This window comes from Sparus aurata, chromosome 9 (genome assembly GCF_900880675.1).
Source record: "Sparus aurata chromosome 9, fSpaAur1.1, whole genome shotgun sequence".
NCBI lineage: Eukaryota > Metazoa > Chordata > Actinopteri > Spariformes > Sparidae > Sparus > Sparus aurata.
The window spans coordinates 9,722,352-9,740,770 of NC_044195.1; the positions used below are offsets into that span (position 1 = coordinate 9,722,352).

General features: G+C 39.8%; 1 protein-coding gene across 2 annotated transcripts; it reads right to left on the reverse strand.

Moving 5' to 3' along the window:
- Nucleotides 1–734: 734 nt before the first annotated feature.
- Nucleotides 735–17,734, reverse strand: LOC115587504 (interleukin-1 receptor type 1-like). Of its 2 annotated transcripts, XM_030427362.1 has the most exons (12): nt 17,718–17,734; nt 16,228–16,303; nt 10,004–10,214; nt 9,388–9,553; nt 5,735–5,909; nt 5,248–5,310; nt 4,849–4,975; nt 4,432–4,571; nt 3,760–3,906; nt 3,452–3,613; nt 2,425–2,628; nt 735–1,708 (listed from the first exon to the last, which is right to left on the reverse strand). In XM_030427362.1, exons 2-12 carry the CDS (start codon nt 16,292–16,294, stop codon nt 1,515–1,517), a joined length of 1,656 nt encoding a protein of 551 aa, XP_030283222.1. In that variant the 5' UTR covers nt 16,295–16,303; nt 17,718–17,734; the 3' UTR covers nt 735–1,514. The 2 variants fall into 2 exon arrangements, with proteins under 2 accessions (XP_030283222.1, XP_030283221.1); XM_030427361.1 differs by lacking the exon at nt 17,718–17,734 and having other exon boundaries at nt 16,228–16,448.
- Nucleotides 17,735–18,419: the final 685 nt, after the last annotated feature.

Sequence of the window (18,419 nt, forward strand, 5' to 3'; positions counted from 1 at the left end):
ATCTACTGAAAATAAATGTTCTCTTTTAAAATGAACTGAAATGGGTTTTTTTTCTAATCATATTTTTGTTATATTGATAACATTTCCATGTAGACAAATCGATTTTCTGGAATAATTAATTTACATAGCTTGTAGAAAGGTGCTGAATAGAAATAGTCTCTTTTCCTTAAAAACATTATGGTGATTGTGAATTTTAATATTTTCATCTTCTGTATAAGAATGCAGACGGTTGGTTCTAGCTTTTAACAAGGTTTGTCACCCAATAGGACAACTCTGTTGGTGTTACATGGTATCCATGTTTTGTCAGCAATCAAGAGTCTTGCTATGAGCCTTGGCAATGTTAACGTTAGCTAACAGTGTTAACGTTAGCTAAAAATGTTAACGTTAGCTAACAGTGTTAACGTCAACCAGCTAGCTACCTAGTTTGCTAGCTAGCATTGGCACAGTTGGCTGGCAAATATGCTAGCTAATAGTGCTAACGCCATTAACATTAAACATTAGTAAGTGCACAAACTGGCAACCACTTGAGGGGGCGGATGATTGGAACAGCAGTGGTGTTGTGGTGTTAATGCAGTGGAAGGGCCAAGGTGGAATGCCCCACTTAGTGTCTGAATGTGATCAATAACATCTTTAAATTATGTATAATAACGTATTCCAAGAATTTGATGAAGATCCAGATTCATTACGCAACATTGGAAGAAAAAATTGAACCAACACAAAATACCCAACCCTAATAAGTTTATAAAGTGTCTTTAATCATCTCTCATATGAGGACCAAGTACATAAAAATCATAATATAAATAAACATTTATATCAGTTTCTAGGTGAGGTAAAACCTGTGTTTAACACTCTGTAGCCAATATACAGCAAGCTTATCAGTAATCAACACAGCATTCTTATCAATATAAACTTAAATATCCTTAAAATACCTTAGAACCAATTACAAGTCTTGTCTTAAAAAAATTCAAGTGCAAACTGCAGTACAGCTGGCCCGCATCATAACGAGGATGTCATTGTGTCTCATAGACCTTGAGAGACCATGCTGTTTTCTGCCGGAGGAAAAGGTAGCTGAGAGTGTGCCGATCTTCATCAGTGTGTCTGTTCTGATCGATATCTGATGACTGAAAAGCAGAGTGAAGCTGAAATGTTTTTCTCGCTTTCTCTAAAAGCTTATAGTCCATAAAGTTCCCGTCAAGGCGGAAAGGAAAGTTTAGAAGAAAATGCTCAAATTAAAGGAGGAGATGAGTCCAAAGGATGACAGGCTGTGGTGTCTGGGACAGGGATGATGTCCGGAGGCATCCCTGCCCTGCACCAGGAAGAAATCCAGAAGAAGTCATTGTGGCTTTACACACTGTGGAATTCACTATGCGTGCTGCCATGAGCAACCTCACCAAGTCTGTTTACAGTAATGTGTCATGTCAAAAAGCACTGTTTCCAGGAAACAGTCCTGTAGGTCCAACCAAAACGTCTCTGTTTAATTTTCTTTCATGAAAACGTTTAGCTTTTCACTTGGTTTAGACGGTAGTGTTGCATTTCCCTCTAGGCACTGAGGGCATGTGGTACCTCAGATTCTTCCAGAAGCTTCTGTTTGAGCACAATCTGGTGAGCTTGTGGGTTTGAGGGGAAGGTTTCGTCCACTTCAGAGATCCTTGTTTCCTCTTGATATAGCGCAGAGACTCTGGCAGGCAACTGTAATCCACCGGACCATCTGATAGAATAGAACAAAGTGTTGATCATATAACTCAAATGAATATGTTAAATCCTGATATAAAACCTTTACAACTTCAGAGTAGTTAGTGAAACAACATAGCATGTTTCCCAATGGCACCCATTAGAGCTCTCTGCCTGTTTAGTTGTTAGTTCTTTGATCAACTCCGCCACTTAAGCTGTAGTGTAACAGGTTTATACCCACACAAAGGAATAGTTCAGGTTCAGGCACACAACCACACTTAGATAACACAACAATCCATGTCTCACTCTCACTAGTTTCCCATGATCCAAACTATTTTGAGATTAACTCTGTCTGAGTAGAGTCGTGTGTTGTTGTCACATGTCTCCTGTGTTGTTCAAGTGTGGTCTACACAGGATGTCTTCAGGCACAGCGTGGAGATAAAGGTCACACGCACTCAATCAGTCGCTGTACTGTAGGTACACGCGTCAATCGGAAGAGAATAGAATAGACTTGTCTCAGGTTATGTTTATGTGTGTACAAGTTAAACTTTACAGACCCCAAGAGGCTTCATCTCTTAAACAGGCTAAGTAAAAACAGTCACCTTTGTCCATAGATAGAGAAGAATGTAATATGTTCACTTCTGAAGCAAAGGAGGGCTGCAGCAGATGTATCCAAATACATCATCATGAAATCACTTTGCAACTTCTAGTGGTTTAAAGAGCAGCCAGGTGCTCCACAAAATCTGCACTCACCTATTTCCACCAGGATCACTTTGGGGTCGTTCTGAGTCAAAGCATCGTAGAGGCCGATTTTTTGCTCAAAGCACAGCTGGTTTTGGTTCACAGACAATGGTTCGTCTTCTTTACTGCCATGATTGAAAGATTTACCGTCACGCGACAGGATGATTATCAGTCTGCGGCACTGCTGCATTGTAGCAGCAATGGCATCATGCACCGCTGTAAGAGATTAATCACAGGAAACAAAACAAGTCAGCACTGCTGGGTAAAATCCTATCTCTGCACATCGAAAACAAACTTTCCTACTTCTGCTGGGCAGAATTTCTTCTTCTGTTTCTGGGAATGCAATTGGTTTAAATTCACAAAGCCCTGAAAGACAAAGTATGACAGTAAACACTGTATCACCTTTGTTTATTTTGTCAGTGTTAACAGCAGGTTTAACCAAGTTAAATCAAGACATTCTATCTTTTGGGGCCTGTAGAATATTCTGAGAAACAAGAAAACAACTGGGGCAACTGGACCACAGATTGGTATTTCTAAAGAGGACAGGCTGGGGATAGGTGGTCAGCACGCTAACATCAGTATATTTCATCAAACAGCATAGACGTCTTTGACCTTACGTCAACTCTGTTGTTTCTCCACACTCTGTTGATAATGTTAGTTCATATATTGAAAGTTCTTAACTACAATTCTGGCCACATCTTAGACATTCCCCCTTTAAATGCATCATTAAGGAACAATTGCAATAAAGCATGAAAATAGGTGGGGAATGATTGACTGTGATGAATTACCTGCCTCAAGTACCAGCAAGTCAAATCAACCAGTGTCTACATGTCGGGTGTTTACAAATTGGTCACCAACAAAGTTTCTGAAGGTATCTGTGATATTTTGCTGTGGGTGGTATGATAACCAGTGTAGATCACAGATTATGGAGCCAACACAATAAAGAAAACTAGGTCAAAAAATTGGCTTCGCAAATATTTTTATGAGGTACGAAATGTGTTCGCCATGGTTATGAGGCTGTCAGTATAGCATTCCTGACCTTCCCCGGGGCAGTCGTCACGTCCTCTGATGTACAGGGAATAGCCATGTTGTGTCTCCAGCTCCTCAGGCAGGACGTGCAGGGCAAAGCTTGATGTCTCAGCTGAGCTGGTGTCGGCATGCAAATAGCTCACGTAGGCGTCGTAGAGTTTCCCATCTTGAGCTGTAGAGAAGATTTTATCACACCTTTCAATGCATGTTGGTTCACTTTCTAGTGAACTTGTTAAATTATGCGGTAATTTCAGTTCCTAGCAGAAACAAAAAAAGCATTCCGGAGAAATGTCCTTCGTCTAAAGTTAAGATCTTTACCTTGAGGCTTGGCAAACTGTCTCAACAGTTTCCTGTGAGCCAACGCCAGCTCTACTTTAAATAAGAGGAAGCCAGCAACCAGGGCCAGAGTGACCAGGGTGGCAGAGAGGCAGCAGGCAACAATAGCGTGGAGGGCACTGTGGTCAGCTGGAGAGGGGAGAAGACAGACAAATTTAATATTCAAATCTGGTTTGAGAACATATAAACAAAATGAGAATAAAGTAATAGTCCGGGAAGAATGTCTGCTTCTTTCTCATGGAGGTAGACCATGTCGTGTTTCCTGATTGGCCTCAAAGCACCCTCGCCTTTAAAGCAACAAATCCATTTTTTTGCCTTTTGGTGCCTCCTACAGTTTGTACATGCACTACTAACTGTAACTGTTATAAATCCAAAGGCTTCTGTCACAATATGTAGGGTGTCATGTAACATTAAAGGCTTACTTAAACAAAAACTTGCCACATTAAAACACTGCTATCTTGAATTAAACATTAATGCTCAGGCACTTTTTGCCCTGTGGCCCTAAGTTTGCTCAAGTGCTTCATACAACTAAGAACAGTTGAGTTAAGTCAACCCGAACCAAGGACAATAACAACTCTCAAAGTGGTTATGAAGCTGTTATTTTAAGGTACACTTGTTACAGTGAAGAGAACAGAAGAGAAGAGAGGGGAATACCTTCTTGAAGCCACATCAAGCCGACCGCCTGTTCAGCTGGGTTCTCTACGAAGCACTGAATGGGGACATTCAGGAAATGACGAGGAACTTTTGAGATGGACAGAGTGGAATGAAGGTACACCCTGTTTCCTTCATGAACACTAAGAGACAGGACCAGTCAATCAATCAGTCATCTGTCAAATAGCGTATCAATCAGTCAGTTCATAGATCAGGCAATCATTAATGTCGTCAAAATGAAATATTCTTTTGTTTTGCTTTGTATATAAGCAGCTATAGCAATACTTTGCAGCTAGGAGGCAGAAAGATTCTCAAGAGAGAATTATACTGTAATCTGTGCTGTTTTTCAAAGAAGTGTGACAGTGTCAATCTTGTCTTGTATAAAATCTCTCTCATGTCCATGTACAGACTGTAACTTACTAATTCCTGGACTCATTGAGTTCCTTGTAGTCATTGGTGTGGGTCGAATCAACAGTCCAATAGATTTGGGTCTCACTATCCTCAATGTAGCCTATGAGGGCCTTACACTTCAGCTCAGCTCTTGTTCCTGGTCATTGGTCAGATTAAAAAACAAAGGAGCTGTCATTTCACACATCCTGGTGCTCGATGATATTGTGACTGTCAAATGTGTATCTGCACTGTAACCAGCTCCAAAATGTTGCACCATGAAGAATGCTGAAAACAAACTTGTAAAATGACACTCTGAGAGCATGTCATAACTCAGACCAGACAGATGTACTGTGTGTGTGTGTGTGTGTGTGTGTGTGTGTGTGTGTGTGTCACTATGACAGGGGTTAAAAACTGTAAAAAGGTACTTGCCTACTTCAACCACAACCGTTTCCCCTTGTGGATACACCACCACAGGCGTCACAAAAGGTGGATCTATACCACAGAAAGACGCATGATCAGTGTAAGAGAAAAGGGTACAATACAGTAAAACACAAGACAATATACTGACAGAGTGGCAATGTTACTCAGACAATTTCTGTGGGGAAGTCACCGCAGCTACGGAAACATACAATTCAGAGGAAACTAAGTGGGAGTGTTACTGCATCACTTTCACAACACACCCCGCTGCTCTAGGCCTGACGAAACTTCTTATATTAGAAAATGAAAATCCTAATATGACTTTTACAATCCAGTGCATAAATCATTTCCATCATAACCTATTGATTTACATAAAAAGCCTCTGATAATGTAAAATAAGGAGAATTAAATGTAAAATCATCACAACAAAAAATAAATAATTCCAGTTTTAGGACTCAGTCTGATGAAACTTCAGGCTAAAATGATCTACAGTACATACCGTTGTTAATGTTCAGCCTGATGCTGCGTCCAGCCGTGTACTTCCTGCCGCCCAAGCTAATGTCTACCAGGCAGGTGTACGTCCCAGCATCCCTCTCTGAGGCTGCAGGACGTCTCATGAGGCCGTCCTTGTCCACAGAGATGTCCACCCCCTGCAGCTCCAATGGCTGGCAGTCCTACACACAGAAACAAAGACACGTGTGTGATTTTCGCAGCGTGATGATGAGGACAACATTTATTTATAGAGCACTTTTTCAAAAAGTGCCACACACAAGAGAGCACATAAACTACCAACAAGCATTAAAGCAAACATGAAAATGAAATAAGGTTAAACAGGAGCAGACTTACATTTTAACCCTGGATTGAATATGGATTTAGCAAATATGATATATTGTGTTAATTCGGGAGCTTCAGAGTTGCTAATGGGTGCCCTCCTGAGTCCAGCACTGCAGTACTGTTTATTTTCTATGTATTTATAACAAAGCGTTAGTTCTATCACTCGTACCCCTTTTTGACCAAGGTGCTTGTCTGGAGCCAGTGCCTACTCTAGAACCAGTTCTTTACGCTTCCACAGCCAAAGAACTGGCACTTGCTAGACATACACAATAACCAATAGACCTTGTCTATGGTCTATTGGAGATCTACTATTCTACTGGAGATCGATATATCCGCCGATAATTGAGCACTTGCCCCTCACCTCTTCTGCTATTGTCCTTAAGGCAAAAGCCCCAGAAAATCATCTTTCAAAAACTGTTAATAAGTGCATAATAGGGAAGTTATTAACCATAATAAGGCAACATTTTGATATAGATCTGGTAGCAGCAAAAAGCACAATGACTGTAAGTAAATACATAAATGTAATAAAGTTTATTCTCCTTCATCATTTACTTGACTGAATGCGGTGAAGACTTATTGGGGCTTGAACAGTAAGATCTGTCGTATGGAGTCTTTGTGTAAAAATTAAGTTTTAGGAACAGTTATTTGAAATCAATTTGTGCCCATATGGTGCATAAACAAACAAAAAAAGGACAGCACTCCCAGCAGACTGGTTATTCTTACAGTGGGTACGGAAAGTATTCAGACCCCTTTAAATTTTTCACTCTTTGTTTCATTGCAGCCATTTGCTAAAATCAAAAAAGTTCATTTTATTTCTCATTAATGTACACTCAGCACCCCATCTTGACAGAAAAAAACAGAAATGTAAAATTTTTTGCAAATTTATTAAAAAAGAAAAACTGAAATATCACATGGTCATAAGTATTCAGACCCTTTGCTCAGTATTGAGTAGAAGCACCCGTTTGAGCTAGTACAGCCATGAGTCTTCTTGGGAATGATGCAACCTGGATTGCACACCTGGATTTGGGGATCCTCTGCCATTCTTCCTTGCAGATCCTCTCCAGTTCTGTCAGGTTGGATGGTGAACGTTGGTGAACAGCCATTTTCAGGTCTCTCCAGAGATGCTCAATTGGGTTTAGGTCAGGGCTCTGGCTGGGCCAGTCAAGAATGGCCACAAAGTTGTTTCGAAGCCACTCCTTTGTTATTTTAGCTGTGTGCTTAGGGTCATTGTCTTGTTGGAAGGTGAACCTTTGGCCCAGTCTGAGGTCCTGAGCACTCTGGAAGAGGTTTTCTTCCAGGATATCTCTGTGCTTGGCCGCATTCATCTTTCCTTCAATTGCAACCAGTCGTACTGTCCCTGCAGCTGAAAAACATCCCCATAGCATGATGCTGCCACCACCATGTTTCACTGTTGAGATTGTATTGGGCAGGTGATGAGCAGTGCCTGGTTTTCTCCACACATACCGCTTAGAATTAACGCCAAAAAGTTCAATCTTGGTCTCATCAGACCAGAAAATCTTATTTCTCATAGTCTGGGAGTCCGTCATGTGTTTTTTGGCAAACTCTATGCGGGCTTTCATATGTCTTGCACTGAGGAGAGGCTTCCGTTGGGCCACTCTGCCATAAAGCCCTGACTGGTGGAGGGCTGCAGTGATAGTTGACTTTGTGGAACTTTCTCCCATCTCCCTACTGCATCTCTGGAGCTCAGCCACAGTGATCTTTGGGTTCTTCTTTACCTCTCTCACCAAGGCTCTTCTCCCACGATTGCTCAGTTTGGCTGGACGGCCAGGTCTAGGAAGAGTTCTGGTCGCCCCAAACTTCTTCCATTTAAGGATTATGGAGGCCACTGTGCTCTTAGGAACCTTGCGTGCTGCAGAAATTCTTTTGTAACCTTGGCCAGATCTGTGCCTTGCCACACTTCTGTCTCTGAGCTCCTTGGGCAGTTCCTTCGACCTCATGATTCTCATTTGCTCTGACATGCACTGTGAGCTGTAAGGTCTTATATAGACAGGTGTGTGCCTTTCCTAATCAAGTCCAGTCAGTTTAATTAAACACAGCTGGACTCCAATGAAGGAGCAGAACCATCTCAAGGAGGATCAGAAGAAATGGACAGCATGTGAGTTAAATATGAGTGTCACAGCAAAGGGTCTGAACACTTATGACCATGTGATATTTCAGTTTTTCTTTTTTAATAAATTTGCAAAAATTTCTACATTTCTGTTTTTTTCTGTCAAGATGGGGTGCTGAGTGTACATTAATGAGAAATAAAATGAACCTTTTTGATTTTAGCAAATGGCTGCAATGAAACAAAGAGTGAAAAATTTAAAGGGGTCTGAATACTTTCCGTACCCACTGTACGTAGGAGCAGTCTTTGCACTGGATTTAATGGGGATTTTGGAGCTTACAGGCCTCATATACAGCTGTGATCTGTATTTGCAGAAGCTGATTGTTAGAAGTTTATGTATTTGTAATTTTTCTATGGTAGAAAAGCAGAAGTATATATAAAAAGAAACTGTATACAAAATAATAAATGCTGTCATTCACATTTATCATTGAAGGAGACTGATGAAGTCATCTGCTTCTGTGTTTTTAAATATGATATGATAAATATTGTATCATAAATGATACTGCACCATGAGTTTTTTGTAAGCTATTTCATTGATTGACCTGTACCGTAATGGTGTACATGTATTTAATATAAGTTTACACTGGTGTTTCAGGGACAAAGGGGGAAGTGTCCTTTATGTCATGCTCTGTAGTTGACATGTAAGTGTAATAAAAATTGACACTACATGTGTTCCCACATTGAAGCCTCAGTGTGGTTATTGCATATTTTCTGTCAAGTATATCAGTATTGTTACATCCCTACTACATACTGTGTGCTGCATGGCCTGTATGGGCCCCGTGTAGACCCTGTTGTCTGTAGTTATCTACAGCAATATGAAATCTATAAACCAAAGTCAACATCACGCAGACAGCAGACGTTTTGTGCAACCTTCACTTAGATGTCAGCACACTTTCACATGTTCCAGGAGGGGGCAGTGTAGCATTTATCAAGTCATGTCACTGATCATTTCTGTGCACTCTTCATTACGTTCTTTTCCATCGCTAGGTTATTACAAACTTCCCGAGTGACTACTGAACAAGTGGATTCCTACTCTTGTCAGCTTTTAACAGCACAAACTGGTCCCACTGATCCCCATGCATTCTTTGTATTTAAAACAAGCTGAACTTGAAGCTAAATAAGAAGGAAAGACATATAGAACAACGTATAAACAAAGTGAATACAGCACATGACTATAATGGAGCTGTGCATACCTTCATCCATCTTATGTTACTTATGTTATTCAGTTTGAAGATCTCTTCCTGTTTGCAAGGAAGGCTCACTACGACTTCCTGATTGACGGTTTCAGTCTCAGATGGCTCAGGACACTCTTCACTGGACACTGACACCAGAAACTTAATCCGTGATCCAGTCACGTCCCTAAAAGAAAACAAAATAAATTAATAAAACCCTAACCCTAACCCTACCCTAATCCTTAGTAAACATTATTCGATTTTATTGTTCTCTAAGCCTATGTGCAGTTAATCAGGTACTGACTGAAAGAAATAGTTCTAAATAAGAGGTTATTGAGGACTAAGATGGAACAATAACCTGGATGAGAGGAGATGGAAATGTTGGACAAGCGGGATCTAAAGAAATTACTTTTTGGGGAACTGTTTGGCTCCATTTGCCATATGCTGCTGTTAACTCCACAGCACAACATAACAAAACCAGAAACTACAGCCTCCAAAAAACATGAATTCAGTTGTCCTTGGTGTGGACCAAATATTATAAAACACCTCTCTGCACTTCACAAAGCAGCTTTGAGTTTGTTATGCAGTCAGGATCAGATGCAGTAGAGCACATTAAGACAAACAGGAGCATCCATACCTTTTCTCACAGGTGTAGGATCCATTATGAGACATCTGCACAGGCAGGAACCACAGTAACCCGTCCCTGACTTCCACTCCGCTGGGCAGCATCAGGTTGTGCCTCTCCCCTCTGCTCCAGGTCACATTGGTGTGAGCGTCAACTCTGGGACACCTCAGCACAAAAAGGTGGCCAACACTCACATGGTAGGTGTCTGTCTCCCCACTGTGGTCTGGATGTGACAGTGCAAGGAGAGACCAGTCAGGTGCCAGTGGGAGAACATTTAAACTTGAGTACACAGAGATGAAATGCTGCTGCATCAGAGGAGTGGACAGAATTTGAGGAGTTGATTTTAGGCTTCAGATTTTAAAAAGTTCACCTGCACAAATAAGCACGTTGCTCCATATTAGAGTATAAGACCAGTTAATATGAATTGAATCCATTCATCCATTCATTATCTCAGCAAAGGAAGTTGTTTCCTGTTTGTTGTTTAAAAGCAAAATATCTTCAAAACTGACTAATTGGTATTTGGTGCTGATAGCAAGACAATGTGGACAATTACAAAGAGAGCACTTCTTAAGAGAGAGTCTTCTCTCTTATAGGATATACTAATATGAGAAGAACAGATTATTAGAGGATAATAGAGGAGTGAACAGCACTGGTGAAGGCATACTCTCTGCCCATTTTAATATGCTGTGATGCAAAAGCTGCTTAAACATTTCTGTGTTTCCCGTTATTTGAAAAAAAGCTGATGAAAGAACGGGCATATTGAAAAATGGCAAAAGAAAATATTTTTTTCTTCTTTACACTAACAATGAAGACATTTTTGCTAACCACTGATCAGCATCAGTACACATTGCAAGCACTGATGATGAGATAAAGATAATGCTCATTCACTTCTGAAAACCCAGGTTCCAGTCCTACATGTACAGAACACATGTGAGAATATTCACCATATAAGAAACTAATACAAAAACTTTACAGCAAAGGCAGCAAAAGGAAGGACCCACAGCCAAAATACCAAAATGACTGTGAACAGTGATGCCAGCATCAAATGCCAACGCCTTCAAAGTCATGCAGAGTGAAATGACTGTTCAGCGTCGCTGTTTTAATCCCCGTTTTCAACTGTAAAACAGAGTACAGTACTGCAAACACCTCTCATAGCCAACCCTGAAAACAATCATTCAAATGAAAGTGCCACTTGTAGCTGATTGCCAGCGCTCAGAGCCTAAAGTGATTTGAATGAAAACTTGTAAGTTACAAAGGAAACATATTCCTTAGAACAAAAGTTTAAGTCCATGTTATTCTTATCTACGTAGATGTAGATGGAAATGTAGATGGAAATGTTGATTAAGGCAGTTAAAACATATGGGTTAAATTTTTTGCAGGGGTTAGTTAAGATAGACATAGGCCATCTGTATGACATGTTTAAAAAGCTGCAAAGTTTGTAGCCTAATAATGTCAAGAGGCTGCTCGATTCTGTTTACCGTGTGTATTTTTGTCAGAAAATTATCTGCATGGCGTTATAAAACATTCCCCACACCTCTTATTATTTCAATAGGGCTAATTCTAGCAAGCAGTCTAAACATGTTTTCCCACTCAGTTGCTCCTGTTTATGACCCAACGCTAGCACAAACTGTGGTTTCGATCTGATACCAAGTAATTCAAGGGCCGAAATTGCCAACACTATAAATGTGAAGTGAAAGTGCATGCGACAAGAAAGGTTACCCATTTGAAAAAACAAAGTGCAAACATTTATCTTTGGAGAACAACGAATGTTTTCAGACTTTTCTGATACATAATCAAGTGATTACAAAGTTTATACAGTTTATCAGAATGCAACAAGTCTCAAAATTAAGCTCTTTTTTAAAGGGAAACTGGTGACTTCTCCACTTTTTTCTTCCTCAAAACAAATGGCCTATATTACATTCCGTTAACTGGATTTGTAAAATTTGACACGTTACAGTCATTATGTTATATTCTCTAATAAATTTAGTGTAAACGGTGAAATCAGTTGAAACAGTGAGTCTGAACAACAGCTGGGAGGTGAGATGCGTGGACGTTTGCAGCGATGCTGATACTTTTGACACAGAAATAAACAACTTAACATATTGCATTTAATGCCAAATTTAAAAGAAGGCACCTATGATTAAGAATTGTTCTTAACATTTTCGCGAAGCTTTTTAAGTTCCTCAAGTCCCACAACTCTTAAAATCACGCCATTTGCAAACCTTTACCGTCTTTAGTCTTGTGAATCATCTTGTGAAAAGTGTTGCATTTATTTTGTGTAAAAGTGATAAATAATAAAGGTTGAGTGTACTTCAAAGAAAGCATTACTGAATTACTTTGGAATTGATCTGTGTGCACAGTTTTTCATTGTACAATTTGTGCTTGAGCTCATTCTCCTTTTCTATGGTTTCAGTTTTGAGCATGTGTTGTTTGGTATCCTTGCCTTATCAGCTGTCATGTATTCAAAGCCCATTCATTTGCTTGACTGATTTCCTTCTCTTGTTTTTAAATATTTGCTGTTTCTTTTTATACGTGAACAGTTGGATCAAAGAGGCTCACAGGCAACAGAGCAACAGACACGTTTGGGTTAGAAATCACAGCATTGTGTTATCATTTATCATGGTGATGAGAGCGATACTTATCTATTTGTTGGCGCGCTATTTCCATAGGCTACCTTAAAAGAATCATATATAACTCTATGTGATGAAGCTCTCTATCAGTCCTCTGTGCTCCTCGTCTCTAAGTGAAGACAGCATGTTTTTCACTAGAGATGATTAACTGGAATCATACATTTCAATATAGGAGGTTCAATTTTGCCAAAAACACTTAATACCTTGTATAACATTCCCACAGTATGTTATGATTCTGCACAGACGTGGATATAAACTGTAACCTGACTGGCTGATGAGGCGATTGTTTTAGTTTTCCCATAATGTATCATACAGGACCATGTTTTCCTGGAATGCCAGATAAATTTACATGAGTTCTTCAAACAATGAGGAAGAGCTCAGTTTACCACTTACTGGCACCGATGTAAATACATTTTAGGCATGGATAAATGTTATCAGTGGAAGACTTCTTACAGCTGCGATTTATGGTGCTTACCAAAAATTACGCTTGACTGTATCAGCCCACTGGGCCAGTTTGTTGCTGTCCAACAAGAGGCCGAAGAGCTGAAATTAAAGCTGAGGTCAATGAAAAGGAATAAATAAAACTGAGATGGAATATTGAAGGAAAAAAAAATTTCTAATTACAATTTCTAATCTACAATTTCTAAATTGACTGGCAGGTTCTTTTGTCTCACATTTTCTTTGAAGAAAAAGTTTAGTTTGCCATGATTTTTCAAATATCTGAGTACTCTGGCAAGATTTTGTATGTATTCAAAGAACACTTCAGGCTTAAAGAACACTGCATTTTCTGTGTCTATTTCATTCACCACAGATTACTGATTACTTTTTTAGAGAGCACACAAGTTGCAAGATGATTACTCTTCATCATGCAACCATCGGTTTCACTTTATTTCGGGACAGAATGAAAGTCATCTTGTTTTAGATACACAATGCATCACAACGCCGGTCACATTTCTTAACTGGGTAACACTGGGTTGTTTTATAAGCTGACCCACATGTAATGAGTTTATAAAATGTTTCTTGCTCATAGCTGTAATTTCACATAGTATGAGAGAGAAATGGAGCTCCAAAAAGTTATCTTACCCTCACACCAAAAGAAAACTTAATCGAGGTGTGATGAGCTACTGAATATGTTTTCACAGCAGATATAGCCTCAGCTGTGTTTTAGCGTAAAGCTTCACACATGTCCTTTGTGGTGCAGTGCTGACGTCTTTCTTTGAGAGACTTCCTGGAGATGAAGTCAAAACAATAAAAGTGTCACAATCAATGTTTGCCATCTTTGACCTATTTAATTAGCATAGGACGAAGGTTGAAAGTACCCCCTGACACTAAAGTCCCAGTAGAGGTGTACTTTTATCTTTTATCTTTTATTTGGATCTCCATTAGCTTTGGCAAAGCCATTGCTATTCTTCCTGGAGTCCATACCCAACACCATAATCTTTTCACTGCAGTACACAAACACAGAAAACACATCACACAGCACAAACACACACACACACAAAAACAAAACGGAGACAAAAATGATCTATGCGTTCCCAGTACAGAGCAGATTAAAGAGACCTGGCACATAAAAACGATGTCAAATCTTTTGCACATGAAGACCAAAGAAGAAGACCAAAGAAGTGGACGACGCTTCTTTAAAAGAAAAAAAAATCAACATCTGATTTGCGATTCAAAACGATCAATAAAGTCAGTGGGCTACTTGTGATTTTTACTCACACATATGGTTTTAACCATATGGTTGGCCGCTTATATGACCTTGGCGCCCGCTCCTTCATTTACTCCTTCCTGGAAGTCCCGACAGAAAGCTGGCTTCTGCGTTGGCATGAAAGTTATCTTGGAATTTTTTAGAGTCATCGTCTAGTTAATCAAATCCCAGAATCTTTCCTTTCCTCATTCTTCAAAGGACATTTACATTAAGATACAAGTAAGTAAGTAAGGTACAATAATAATTTGACTTAGCTGCATGTTATAACTACCTGTACTACCTGTCCAGTATTGATAACTTAAAGCTCCTGTTTGTAAGATGGTAAAACTGACGCTTTGGGTTTCCCAACTCGTCAGATACTGACGCTTTCAGATGGTGACGACCCGACCTGCAATCCTAAAGCGTCAGTATCTGACGAGTTGGGAAACCCAAAGCGTCAGTTTTACCATCTTACAAACAGGAGCTTTAAGTTAGAAATTAAGACAAATGTTGCAGGTAAGCACCAAACCTACCTGAGAACTTCAGGCGCAAAGAATTAAACTTTGTTAGATATAGAAAAGAGTAAAATAAGTACATCATACATAAGTCTGGAAGTAGCCTTCTATTAGGCAAACAGTACTGGACAAGGTCGCACGGAAGACCAGGGCCCACGTCCCATGTGATCAAATTAATTTAAACTTAAACCTTGACTTCTTTCTCTTTCCTGTCATTGTTTGATATCCTGTGATTGTCAGAGGAAAATGTATCACAGTTATTGAGTGTTGAGCCGCTTACATTCCAACCTTTAGGTAGAGTTATCATGTTGTGGCCCTTGAACATGACCATGACCAAAGCTCCCAAAAGATGGTCTTTTTTAAATGTCAATGATTTAGCAGTCATTTAATAGTAAGTCACTGATTGCCTTTCCTCCTGGCTGTTCTCACATCCTGACAGTTGTCTGAAACACAGCTAAACCGCTTAACTTGTATTCGGTTGTGGACATACCAGGGGTTTCAAGCAACATCATGAAAAACTGCAATTTTTGATGTGTATTATATTCATGGAGTCCATATTTTCTGGATTTCCCTCTGATGTCCGCCTGCTCTGCCTCTCAGTGATTTCCTGAGTTTCCTGATGGACAGATAGCTTGCTGCTAAAGTTACTGGTGCCAGCTGCAACTGCCGTAAGCTAGTCCGCTCAGTTAGCTGTGCAGCTAGATGTCCTACTGGCTGACTCTCCCACCGCGCTCCCCATCAACAATTCCCTCTGGATCCCCAACACCCCGAGCCTGAAAATGTCCTCCTTTTTTTAAACGCTGACAGTCCCTCTGTGCTCTGAGCTCCCAACCCTGGCAGAAACTATTAAGTTGATACATACGTTTGTGAAAATGTAATTATGACAGTTACATTTTATTATCTGTTATGGAAAATGTAATCATGCTAAAATGCAGGTCGATGCTGGATATCTCACTTAAGGAGGGAACCCCCTGAGAAGAAATGCTTGAGCATGTTGTTTTTAGTGCCTGTTTAACAGGTTATAAACAGGAAAAGCAGTGTTGCAACACCCGTCATGTGCTGTAACTTTCAGCTTATTTTTTAAGATGTGCCAGAATGGTTTGTGGTTTTCACCTCAATTCAAGACTACCCTATCTTTACCCAACATAGGTTCAGAAGTTGATGTTAGTAGTTTTTTATTGCTGTTGATGGCAATGTTGATTATTTGCCTGGAAGAATACTGAAACTGAAAATGCTCAATCCTGAGAGTCAGTAAACAACTCAAATCAGCCGTTGGACAGCAGCTATGTGTTGTAAGTTCTCTGTAGAGTAGGCAGAGTTTGGCTTTAGAAATTGTATCAAACAGCTTCTAAGTTTTTAGTCTGTATGGAGTTCAGAAGAAGAATGGTGGGGATCAGTACTCACTGTGAGCCACAGCAGATTGCAGAGACGTCAGGGCAGCCAGCATGAAGACCCAGCCTGCTGCTGTCATCGTCCTTGTCTGTGGGAAAAGACAGGTTGCGTTTCATTTAATTCCCCTTGATTTTCCTCAGGCATGGCTAACGTTAGCGGCCACACCAGCTATCTACAATAAGGAAGGCTTGTTGACACATTTCCTGAGGGGTAAACTGACTGAATAGAATTCTTTTAAAGGGAAGTGAGAGGTGCAGTTTACGCAGCTAACACAAGGAAGGCTGGGCTAAAACACTCCCAGTGAAGTCCCAGGAAATTCCACTGGTTAATGTTTGTATGGAAAACGTCAAAGGTTTACAGGAGGTCTCTCTGTCAATCTCTTTCATTCTCTTTCTCTTTCTGTCTATCCCAAAGAACTGATTCAACCCGCTTAGTCATTCATTTTAGTACTTTAAACTTAGATTTACAGTATGGTTTCTTACAATTGAGACTGTTGGGACTGAAATTCACTCAGCTATTCATGTTGTATCCTGGAGAAAATAAAAACGTAACTGTAATAACTCAATTCTAATTTGTACTTTGCTTTTTAATCACTCACTGTCATGTGAGAATTGGATTGAATAGAAATAATTTCATGTACGTATGTGCACAGTGTGAGGGATATTAACCGTGCCAATCTATTGCAAATTAAATACTGAACTAGAATGGCACTCAGTAGAGTGCATACCTCCACCAAGGCCCAACAGTCTCCTTTCATTCAATCAAGTTCAATCCAATGTCCAGCTGGATGGGCCGGTAGCACTCTAGATTTTATACCACCCATAACTGCCTAACCATAATTTAAGATGACCAGATCTAGATCTTAATCAAATTGGACTTATAGACACCAGCCAACTAAATACACCTACTTTTTTTTTCATCAGGATCCATGCATTATTCCCTGAGAAACAAATGTCGAAAAACACGCACGAATTTGAGAAGAAATGCTGGATCCATCCCTTTATCTAAATCCACACCAGAAGTTAATATGGTCTATTCTGGGCCGAGACCCATCCTCCATCCACCTTTCACAGGGATAAGTTGTGTAGTTTTGTAAAAACCTGCTGACAAACCAAAAGGCCGACTGACGGACTCACTGAGAACATGACCTGGTTAGCGGAGGTAAAAAGAGCGCCGCTTTTTAAGTAGCTGGGAAATGATATATACTTTACAGGTTATTAATTAAATTATCCTTTGTTAGTAGTAGTCTTTTTTCACAAAAAACACTGGACTGGCTAATGTAAGATGTCAGAGCACTTGTTAACTTGTTAGGCACGTTTATTTACAAAACTTACACATAAATTCAGTGGATTTTATGAACACATGCATTTCTATTTAATCAAAAGCTGCCAATTAAAAATTCAGATTTAACAACCAAACACCACAAAAAGGGAACTAGAGGAAGGTTCAGTCAATATGAAACCAGCAACACTGATCATCTAGATAAAAAATTCAGTACTTACTTATATAACAGTGTAAATATCCTGTAGTATAATCATAAACCCTTCTGTAAACTCACCACACACCTCTAAGTGCGCCGCACAGTAAAGAAAGGCTTCAGTAGTACATTCAGACCTACCCTGCTGAGGGTTGAGATTTTGTTGCTTGTAACAGTCTTCTGAGGCGCTGTGGGTTTTCCCACCTCCTGTCTTCGCAGCAATTTATACTGTTCCTCTAACACCTGCATGAAATTTCCACCCGACACAACAAGAAGTACATTTTGCTTCGCAGTGTAGGTGCACTGACTCATCCCCTCCCCAATAGAGCTTCGGGTTAGAAATAGGCCACCAGAACACATTTGCTCCAGATATGGAAGGGACAGCTCTTTATTGCCCTAATACAATGAAAACGTGTAGAGTGAGTCAGTTTTCTCCATATACCTTCAAATCTACTAACATATTAAAAGACCACATATTGTATTGTTAGACGCTTCTTTAAGATATGCTTATTCCAGAAATCAGTTCATCTTTTTTACTGAAATGACCAATACAGCCCGCTTTACTGTTTTATTTTGTCATGTAATGATTAGACATTTATAACTGCTTTCTCCATCCTCATCAACTCATGTCCTCTCTCTACAGATGTAACTGTAGTTTTCAGTAAGTCTTCATCACAACATTATCATGTGACTTTGACACAAATATTACCAAGACCAGGTCGATTTC